The sequence below is a fragment of the Piliocolobus tephrosceles genome, chromosome 21 (genome assembly GCF_002776525.5).
Source record: "Piliocolobus tephrosceles isolate RC106 chromosome 21, ASM277652v3, whole genome shotgun sequence".
Lineage (NCBI taxonomy): Eukaryota > Metazoa > Chordata > Mammalia > Primates > Cercopithecidae > Piliocolobus > Piliocolobus tephrosceles.
The window spans coordinates 18,165,307-18,176,365 of NC_045454.1; the positions used below are offsets into that span (position 1 = coordinate 18,165,307).

Below are 11,059 nucleotides of genomic sequence, written 5' to 3' on the forward strand. Positions count from 1 at the left end.
ACGGGAGTTGTTGCTATGACTTTGGTTGTGATCTGGGCGTTCCACAAACTGTCTTGGGTCTGGGTGAACTAATCAGAGGGATCTGTATTCAGAAGGCTCTCGGTGACAGAGATCTGGCTTGTTACAGGCACTCAGAGAGTCAGTCGGGGTCGAGGGTCGAGTTGAAGACAGGGAGGGGTGAGGAACGAGCAGAGGCCAGTTGTTTGGCCACTTGACCCGAGGGCACTAGGGAGCCCTGAAGGGCTTCAAGCCGGGGAGGATCATGGTGAGTCGGGGGTTTTGGAGAGATGTCTCTCTGCGTATACATGGAGGGCGGATTGGAGGGAATGAAACGGGGTCGGGAGTCCAGGGAGGCAGCTGGGGGAGGGGTTGGGGAAGAAAGAGGGGGGTTTGCACAAGGGAGGGACTGTGGGGAGGGAAGGAGGTGCAGGTGGGAGGGAAGCCCTGGAGGCAGAGCAAACGGGTCCTGAAACTGGCTGGCCATGGAGTAGAAGGGGGAGAAAAGTTTAGAACCAGGCCCTCTGGCCGGGAGATTGGGCCCCAGAAGAGAAGCAGGTTGGGAAGATACTAAGCCCAATGTGGACGCCTAGCAGCGAGGTCCAGGAGGTACACAAACCCCGGGTCTGGAGCTTAAGAGAGAAATTGAGGCTGGAGACCAAGATTTAAGGATCGTCAAAGATGGTAATTGAGGCTGTGGGAGTTAGGGGTCTAGCGCGGGGAGGGTATGAAGGATCATTGGAGACAGGGAATGAACAGAACTCTGAAACGGAGAGGCAGGATTTGAGCAAAGGAATTGACACTGTCGATGAATATTGAAAAGGGCAGCCAGAGAGAGGAAAAGCAGGACAATGTGGCATTATAGACACTTTGAGGAAAGGCCATTTCATCAGGGCGGGGCCATGTCACAAACCCCATCCACTACCTCCTGCATTTAAGCAACAGCCTTCACACTGTATAAAATGATTGTGCTCGATAACTGCTGGTTCATTAATTCATTCAATAATATTTCTTGAGTATCCAATCTGTGCCAGGCTCTGCTTAAGGTGCTAAAAATACAACAGTAGGATGAGTGCGGTGACTCATACCTGTAATCCCAGCATTATGGAAGGCCAAGGAAGGTGGATCACTTGAGGTCAGGAGTTCGAGACCAGCCTGACCAACATGACATGAAACCCTGTCTTTACTAAAAATACAAAATTAGCGGAGCGTGGTGGCGCATGCCTGTAGTCCCAGCTACTTGGGAGGCTGAGGCAGGAGAATTGCTTGAACCCCGGGTGGCGGAGGTTGCAGTGAGCCAAGATCATGCCATTGCACTCCAGCCTGGGCAACAACAGTGAAACTCCATCTCAAAAAAAAAAAAAAAAAAAAAAGCAACTTACATTCTAGTTCCTGGGGACACAAACAATAAGGAAATACAGTGTTACTTTGTGTTACTTTCCAAGGAGAAAAAGAAAGCAGTGGCCGGGCATGGTGACTCACGCCTGTAATCCCAGCACTTTGGGAGGCTGAGGCCGGTGGATCACTTGAGGCCGGAAGTTTGAGACCAGCCTGGCCAAAGTGGCAAAACCCTGTCTCTACTAAAAATGCCAAAAATTAACTGGGCATAGTGGCACGTGCCTGTAGTCCCAGCTGCTCAGGAGGGTGAGTTAGGAGAATCACTTGAACCCAGGAGGCGGAGGTTGCAATACGCTGAGATTTGCCATTGCACTGTAGCCCAGACAGACTATGTCTCTAAATAAACAAACAAATAAATAAATAACAAGAAAGCAGCTAAGAGAATGGAGTGATGCAGCCAGAGTTAATTTACATGGGGAAAGACCTCTTTCATTAGGTGAGACTGAAACAGAAATCTGAAGGAATGAAGGAGAAAGAGGGGGTTCCAGAAAGAGAAAACAGCAAGTGCAAAGGCCATGTGGTAGGATCATTCACAGAACCACAAAGAGGCCAGCATTGCTGGAGTGGAGTGAGCAAAAAGGAGGGCCAATGAAGGGCAAGGTCCAAGAGGCAATGGGGTAGGGGTGGTGACAGATAACTTAGTATTTTTGTCATTGTTGGGGTATGTATGTGTGTGTGTGTGTGGCAGGGTCTCACTCTGTTGCCCAGGCTGGACTGTAGTGGTGCAATCGTGGCTAACTGCAACCTCGGCTCACTGCAACCCCTGTCTCCTGGGTTCAAGCGATTCTCCTGTCTCAGCCTCTGGAGTAGCTGGAACTACAGCCATATGCCATCACCCCTGGCTAAGTTTTGTATTTTTAGTAGTAATGGGGTTTCACCATGTTGCCCAGGCTGGTCTCAAACTCCTGGACTCAAGTGATCTGCCCGCCTCAGCCTCCCAAAGTGTTGGGATAACCGGCATGAGCCAACACACCCGGCCTGCTGTTTGTTTTTTAGAGACAGGACCTCACTCTGTCATCTGGGCTGGAGTGCAGTGGTGCGATCTAGCTCACTGCAGCCTCAAACTCGTGGGCTCAAGTGATCTTCCCAACCTCAGCCTCGCAAGTAGCTGGTACTTGGGATTACAGACACATGCCACCATGCCCGGCTACTTTTAAAGTTTTTTTGTAGAGACAGGGTCTTGCTATGTTGCCCAGGCTGGTCTTGAACTCCTGGTCTCAAGCAATTCTCTTGCCTTGGCCTCCCAAAGTGCTGGGATTACAGGCATAAGCCACTGTGTCTGGCCCATGGGAGGGTTCGAGACCAGCCTGGCCAACATGGTAAAACCCTGTCTCTACTAAAAATACAAAAATATGGCTAGGCACGGTGGCTCATGCCTGTAATCCTAGCACTTTGGGAATCTGAGGCAGGCAGATCACGAGGTCAGGAGTTCAAGACTAGCCTGACCAATATGGTGAAACCCCATCTCTACTAGAAATACAAAAATTAGCTGGTTGTGGTGGCATGCACCTGTTCCCAGCTACTCATGAGGCTGAGGCAGGAGAACTGCTTGAACCCGGGAGGCAGAGGTTGCAGTGAGCCAAGATTGTGCCACCGCACTCTAGCCTAGGCGACAGAGAGAGACTCCATCTCAAGAAAAAAAAAAAAATAGCTGGCTGTGGTGGCTCATGCCTGTAATCCCAGCTACTTGGGAGGCTGAGGTGAGACAATCGCTTGAATCCGGGAGGTGGAGGTTGCAGTGAGCTGAAATGGTGCCACTGTACTCCAGCCTGGGTGATAGAGCGAGATTCCTGTCTCAAAAAAAAAAAAGAAAAGAGAACCAGTGTGGTGTCGTGAAGATGATGTTTCAGGGAACAGGGAGTGATGGGCTGTGTCAGATGTGGCTGAGGAGAACTGAGGTGTGACCATTAAATCCAGCACCGTGGAGTGCGTGGGTGACCTTGACAAGGGCACGTCAGCCGAGAGGAATATGGGAGAAAGGCTGGTTGGAGAAGGCAGAAGAGGAAACTGGGAGGAGAAATTGGAGACAGCAATGTAGATGATTCTTTGGAGAAATCTTGTGGAAAAGGGAAGGAAATGAGTGAGCAGCAGCTGGACAGGAGATAAGGTTTTGTATTTTTAAGGTGGAAGAGGCCAGACTTGGTGGCTCACGCCTGTAATCCCTGCACATTGAGAGGCTGAGGCAGGAGGATCGCTTGAGGCCAGGAGTTTGAGGCCAGCGCGGGCCACATGGTGAGATCCTGTCTCTACAAAAATAAAAAATAAAATTGGCTAGGCATGGTGCTGCGTGACTATAGTCTCAGCTACCTAGGAGGCCAAGGTGGGAAGGTGGCTTGAGCCGAGAAGTTGGAGGTTACAGTGAGCTATGATTGCACCACTGCACTCCAGCCTGGGTGACAGAATGAGACCCTGTCTCAAAAGAAAAAAAGAAAAGAAAAAAAATTAAGATGGAAGAAGTAACACTACATGGAGACTAAGGAGAAAGATCCAGGAGGCATGGGGATATTGGTGAGACAAGAGAGAAAGGGAGGATAGCTGCAGAGATGTAGGTAAAGGGGGAGAGTCCAGTGCAGGGTCTGGGGTTTGCCCACTGGAGGGAAGTGGGCCACTCACAGTGGGCCTAGGAACCTGTGAAAATTCTCTTTTGTTTGCTTTTATTTTCTCACTGAAATACATATGGTTTTCGTGTGAACTACTTTCCTTTTATTTCTTCTTTATATGACAGTCAGGACATTATATTGATTTTTTGAATTTATATGTGTAAGTAGGTTATATTATCTAGGAATTTTATTTCGGGATGGGAAAAGGGGGCAGTGCAAAAATACTCAATAAAAAAAATGGCCGGGCATGGTGGCTCACAGTGGCTCACAACTGGAGTCCCAGCACTTTGGGAGGCCGAGGCAGGTGGATCATTTGAGGTCAGGAGTTCGAGACCAACGTGGTCAACATGGTGAAACACCATTTCTACCAAAAATACAGAAATTAGCCGGGCATAGTGGCACATGCCTGTAGTCCTAGCTCCCTGGGAGGCTGAGGCCAGAGAATGGCTTGAACCTGGGAGGCGGAGGTTGCAGTGAACTGAGATGGCACCACTGCACTCCATCCTGGGTGATAGAGTGAGACCCTGTCTCAAAAAAAAAAAAAGTGGGTACTAGTCTGACAGGATTGAGCTCCCTTGTTGCAGGGCCTCATAGGTCATTGCAAGGCTAGTGAGATTGAAAAAGTGCAGGAAAAAAGTCACCATTACCCAGGCAGTGTGGGGTTGCCCCTCTTGTCCCCATTTTGCCATTGACATAATGGGCATCAGTCTGACCAGCAAAAGACTGAACTCCCCTTTTCCAGCCCTGCAATTCAAATATCCCAGATGGGGGTCAATCCAGGAAGGCTGCCTGGAGGAGGGGAGGAGCAAAATAGTTCGTTTTAGTGTGTATATATATTTTTTGCGATGGTGTCGTCCTCTGTCGCCTAGGCTGGAGTGCAGTGGCATGATCTCAACTCACTGCAAGCTCCGCCTCCTGGGTTCATGCCATTCTCCTGCCTCATCCTCCCCAGTAGCTGGGACTACAAGCGCCCGCCACCATGCCCGGCTAATTTTTTTTTTGTATTTTTAGTAGAGACAGGATTTCACCATGTTAGCCAGGATGGTCTCGATCTCCTGACCTCATGATCTGCCCACCTTGACCTCCCGAAGTGCTAGGATTACAGGTGTGAGCCACTGTGCCCAGCCCGTTTTTAGTATCTGCCATGCTGGCAGCTATGTGAAGCTATTTATTTATTTTTATTTATATTTACTGAGACAGAGTCTCACTCGATTGCCCAGGCTAGAGTGCAATGACGTGATATCGATTCACTGCAACCTCTGCTGCTTGGATTCAAGCGATTCTTGTGCCTCAGCCTCCTGAGTAGCTGGGGTTACAGGCATGCACCACCAAGCCCAGTTAATATTTTGTATTTTTAGTAGAGACAGGATTTCGCCATGTTGGCCAGGCTGGTCTCCAGCTCCTGACCTCAGGGATCTGCCCGCCTTGTCCTCCCAAAGTGCTGGCATTACAGGTGTGAGCCACCGTGGCCGGCTGATGTGAAGCTATTTCCATCCTCACCACAATCTCAAATCAGAGGGGTGAAGTTACTTAGCTAGGGTCACACAGCAAGGAAGCTTTTGAACCCTGGTCTGAGCAATTTCCTGACAGGTCCTGGCAGATGAGGGGAAGGAAGGAGGGGGAGGAGCCCTCTGTGACAGTTGTCCCAGAAAGGGCATAAACAGGATGTGGTGTTGCATGAAACCTTCCTCCTACTGCACAGCCTGCCCGCTCTGCAACCCCGGTCCCCACCGCTAGAAGACAGCGGAACTGAGAAAAGAAGAGGCCTGTGGACAGAACAACCATGGTCAGGGGACAGGGCTCCTATGGGAAGAGTTGGGGCTGGGGTCGGAGGACACCTGGGCGAAGGTCAGGCTATGGGATGGAGGTCACGGGCCGGGAAGGGACACAACTGTGGCGAACAGCCTGGCTGGGAGGACAGAGAGACAGTGGCTCTGGGTTTAGGCCCAGGAAGTGGATCTCTGCATCTCCTTGAGTGTCCCCCAGGGGTCCCCGTGGAGAAGGGGAATCCAGCCCCTGCTCTGCGCCCCAAGCTGAGCGACCTGGTGAGGGGTACCTCCTCCGCGGGAAGGGTGCCTTTTCTCAGTGTTCACAAAGGCATCAGATGGGCCAGTGCAACGCTCCTCTTCATGAGTGGATGGAGAAAGTGAGGTTTGGGGAAGGGGTGAGGGCTGAGGCCAGACCATCTCAGCTCTTCCTGGGTCCTTCTGGCAGTCTGACTCTCTGGTGGTGTGCGAGGTAGACCCAGAGCTAACAGAAAAGCTGAGGAAATTCCGCTTCCGAAAAGAGACAGACAATGCAGCCATCATAAGTGAGTGGCATCTTCCCTCACGGAAGGATGGGAGGACGGTGGTGGGGGCCGATAAGGAGGGCTGGGCTCGTGTGCCCTGTGGATCGGGGGAGTGTCTAATCCCTGTGTGCCGCACCTCCCCAGTGAAGGTGGACAAAGACCGGCAGATGGTGGTACTGGAAGAAGAATTTCAGGTGAGGGGCTGGGGTGGTTGGGACTGGGAGGTAAGGGCTGGGACTGGGAGACCCAAGTGGTTGGAACTGATATGAAGAGCCTGGCATGGGGGTAGAAAGACCTGGAGATCAGCTGAGCACGGTGGCTCACGCCTGTAATCCCAGCACTTTGGGAGGCCGAGGCGGGCAGATCACTTGAGGTCAGGAGTTCAAGACCGGCCCGGCCAACACAGTGAAACCCCGTCTGTACTAAAAATATAAAAAGTTTGCTGGGCGTTGTAGCATGCACCTGTAATCACAGCTACTTGGGAGGCCGAGGCAGGAGAATCGCTGGAACCCAGGAAGTGGAGGCCGTAGTGAGTCGAGACTGTGCCACTACACTTCAGTCTGAGCTACAGAGCAAGACTCTGTGTCAGAAAACAAAAACAAAAACAAAACCAAACCTGGAGATCAAGTTCTAGCTCACTCATGACCCCCAGCAAGAGACTTTGCCTGTATGTGTCTCTATTTTCTCATCTGTGAAATGGGGAGAATAGTACTTACCTCATAGGCTTGTTTTTACATCCAGTGATTTAATTCTTGTAATGGGTTTAGAACAAGGCCTGGCACTTCCTATATGCTCAATAAGGTGATGATGATCTTAATAATAATGCTTTATTGGCATTCAGATGAAAGAGTTTCCACAGAAGTTAAAAAGCTAGCTGGGCATGGTGGCTCATGCCTGTAATGCCAGCACTTTGGGAGGCTGAGGCAGGAGGATCACTTGAGCCTAGGAGTTTGAGACCAGCCTGGGCAACATGGTAACACCTTGACTCTACTAAAAATACAAACATTATCCAAGCACAGTGGTGTGCACCTGTGATCCCAGCTATTCAGGAGGCTGAGGTGGGAGGGTTGCTTGAGGCCAGGAGTTTGAGACCAACCTGGGCAACAAAGCAAGACCCCATCTCTACAAACAACAATAACAACAACAACAACAACAAACAAAAAAGAGGTAGACTTCACCCTCTGGTGGCCTCACTGTCTTTATCAATAACAAGAACGATAATAAGGCTTGTTTCCCTAGAGTTGTGATGAGGATTTATAAGGGAATCCATGGAGACTGAGGGCTGGGGCTCTCTCAGGCTCTCTGAAAAGCAGTATAGTGAAGCAGTTATGATTTGAACACAGATTCAAATCTCAGCTCTGCTACTTTCTATCTGTGCAATTTTGGGCAAATGGCTTAACACCTCTGGGCCTCAGTTTTCTCAGCTGTATAATGGGCATAATGATAGGACCTAACCCACAGACTTACGGGATAGTTCCATGAATTAATCCATGTGTGTTTCGTAGAACAGTGCCTTGGCACATGGTAAGTGCTCACCTAAAGGAAGTCATTTTTTTAATCTTTTGACATGGAGTTTCGACCTTTTTTGCCCAGGCTGGAGTGCAATGGCACAATCTTGACTCACTGCAACCTCTGCCTCCTGGGTTCATGCAATTCTCCTGCCTCAGCCTCCCAGGTAGCTGGGATTATAGGTGCACACCACCATGCCTGCCTAATTTTATTTTTTTCTTTTTTTGAGATGGAGCCTCACTTTGTCTCCCAGGCTGGAGTGCAGTGGCACGATCTCGGCTCACTGCAACCTCCGCATCCCGGATTCAAGCAATTCTCCTGCCTCAGCTTCCCGAGTAGCTGGGACTACAGGTGCATGCCACCACACCTGGCTAATTTTCTGTATTTTTAGTGGAGACGGGGTTTCACTCTTTTAGCCAGGATGGTCTCAATGATTTCCTGACCTTGTGATCCACCTGCCTCGGCCTCCCAAAGTGCTGGGATTACAGGCATGAGCCACCTCGACCAGCCATGCCTGGCTAACTTTGTATTTTTAGTAGAGATGGGGTTTCACCATGTTGGCCAGTCTGATCTCTAACTCTTGGCTTCAGGTAATCTACCTGCCTCGGCCTCCCAAAGTGCTGGGATTTACAGGCGTGAGCCACCACACCCAGCCTCATTCTTTGTCTTTTCTTCCGTTTTCTTGCCTCAGAACATTTCCCCAGAGGAGCTCAAAATGGAATTGCCGGAGAGACAGCCCAGGTATCCTGGGGGAAGAAAGGGTTGGATCAGGCCATGAGGGGAGGGGTGATGTTGGAAGTACAGGCTAAGGGACTTCTTGAATTCCAGCCCTATTCATGGACTTAGAATCTCTGTGTTTGGCCGGGCAAGGTAGCTCATCCCTGTAATCCCAGCACTTTGGGAGATTGAGGAGGGCAGACTACTTGAGGTCAGGAGTTCAAGACCAGCCTGGCCAACACGGTGAAACTCTGTCTCTACTAAAAATATGAAAATTAGCTGGGTGTGGTGGCATGCGACTGTAATCCCAGCTACTCAGGAGGCTGTGGCAGGAGAATCACTTGAACTCGGGAGGCAGAGGCTGCAGTGAGCTGAGATCACACCACTGCACTCCAGCCTGGATGACAGAGTGAAACTCTGTCTCAAAAAAAAAAAAAAAAAAAGAAAAAAGAATCTCTGTGTTTGAGGCCAAGAGTTCATACTCTAGAACTTTTTGTTTGTATAGCAATATTTTATTGCAGAATTTTACACCGATAATTTATATGATACTGGTTTAGAGTCTGCTTTTTTTTTTTTTGTACAAACTTTTTTGGGTTTTTGTTTCAATATTACGCTGACATCATTTTTAAAAAATGAAATTTTGGCCAGGCACTGTGGTTCCCACCTGTAATCCCAGCACTTTGGGAGCCCGGAGTGAGTGGGAGGATCACCTGAGGTCAGGAGTTGGAGACCAGCCTGGGCAATATAGCAAGACTTTGTCTCTATTTTTTTTTTTTTTTGTTAGAGACGGAGTCTTGCTCTGTCGCCCAGGCTGGAGTGCAGTGGCACGATCTCGGCTCACTGCAAACTCTGCCTCCCAGGTTCAAGCGATTCTCTGGCCTCAGCCTCCTGAGTAGCTGGGATTACAGGTGCCCACCACCATGCCCAGCTAATTTTTGTATTTTTAGTAGAGACAGGGTTTCACCATGTTGGCCAGGCTGGTCTTGAACTTCTGACCTCAGGTGATCCACCTGCCTTGGCCTCCCAAAGTGCTGGGATTACAGGTGTGAGCCACCACACCTGGTGGAGGACCTTGTCTTTATTAAAAAAAGAAAAACATTAGCCAGACATGGTGGCATGTGCCTGTGGTTCTGGCTACTTGGGAGGCTGAAGTCGACGATCACTTGAGTTCAGGAAGTTGAGGCTGCAAGTGAGCCAAGATAGCACTCCTGCACTCCAGCCTGGGTGACAGAGCAAGACCCTGTCTCAAAAAAACAAAAAAAAGAAATTTTCCTTCTTTTTCAATGTTTGGGGACACTTTAGGTAGCAAATGAATTATTGTTATTATTATTTTATTTAAAAAATTTTTAGAGATAGGATCTCGCTGTGTCACCCAGACTATTGGGCAGTGCTGTGATCCTAGCTCACTGTAGCCTCTAACTCCTGGGCTCAAGCCATCCTCCTGCCTCAGCCTCCCAAGCAACTGGGACTGCAGGCACAGCCACTGCACCCTGCTAAAGGAATGACTTGACTTTTAATGATTAAGTAGAATCCTGGGTGAAGTCACATGAGCCTGGTGCTTTTTTTAGTGGAAGAGCTCTTTGACTATTTCTATGAAAACTGGTCTGTTAAGATTTTTCATCTTGACTGAATTCATTTTGGGTCTCTAGGATTTTGATCCTCAATCCCAGGCTGTAGGACTCAACCAGGATCAGCTTCATGGGCATGTGATAATTACACAGGGCCCCGCACCCAGGAGGGGGCCTCACACATGGGGGTTAATGGTCATCTTCTTTATAGTTTTATCTTTGAATTTCTGTTTTGTGTGAAGTCAGATGGGACAACGGACTTCACACAGATGTGCTGGGGTTTGGAGCTAGGTTCACAGGCAGTCCACCACCTGGCCGCCTCCCCGAACAGGTTCTCAGCCAGACACTCTCTGCACCCACCCAGTGACCACTGCTGTCCTTGGGCTTCCTGCTGGCGTGGGGAGGGTCAGGGTCCAGTAGGCACCCCTTGCCTGACAAGTTACAGGGTGTTCCTGTGAGCATCTGTGCTCTGCCTGCGCATATCCTCATGCCTGAGGGAGCACGACTTTAAATAGCAAATTAAAAAAGACCGGCTGAGTGCAGTGGCTCGCCCCTGTTATCTCAGCACTTTGGGAGTCTGAGGTGAGAGTACTGCTTGTGGCCAGGAGTTCGAGACCAGCCTGGGCAACATAACAAGACCCCCATTTCTACTAACATTTTTTAAATAAAAGGCCAGGCACAGTAGCTCATGCCTGTAATCTTAGCATTTTGGGAGACTGAGGTGGGCTGATCACTTGAGCTCCGGAGTTTGAGACCAGCCTGGGCAACATGGTGAAACTCTGTCTCTGCAAAAAATACAAAAAAACATTAGCTGGACATGGTGGTACATGCCTGTAGTCCCAGCTACTTGGGAGGATGAGGCAGGAGGATCGCTTGAACCTGGGAGGTTGAGGCTGCAGTGAGCTGAGACCACGTCGCTGTACTCCAACCTGGGTGACAAAGTGAGACCCTGTCTCAAAAAAAAAAAAAAAAAAAAAAAA

General features: G+C 49.6%; 1 protein-coding gene across 2 annotated transcripts in view; it reads left to right on the forward strand.

Moving 5' to 3' along the window:
- The first annotated feature begins 5,626 nt into the window (after positions 1 to 5,626).
- Positions 5,627 to 11,059, forward strand: part of GMFG (glia maturation factor gamma) — a 7,821-nt gene continuing 2,388 nt past the window's right edge. The window contains exons 1-4 of one of the 2 annotated variants that reach the window (XM_023229394.1): positions 5,627 to 5,781; positions 6,210 to 6,306; positions 6,430 to 6,479; positions 8,486 to 8,535. In XM_023229394.1, coding sequence (XP_023085162.1) covers positions 5,779 to 5,781; positions 6,210 to 6,306; positions 6,430 to 6,479; positions 8,486 to 8,535 — 200 coding nt within the window. In that variant the 5' untranslated portion in view covers positions 5,627 to 5,778. The remainder of the gene's footprint in view (positions 5,782 to 6,209; positions 6,307 to 6,429; positions 6,480 to 8,485; positions 8,536 to 11,059) is intronic. The other variant, XM_023229395.1, reaches the window with a different exon arrangement.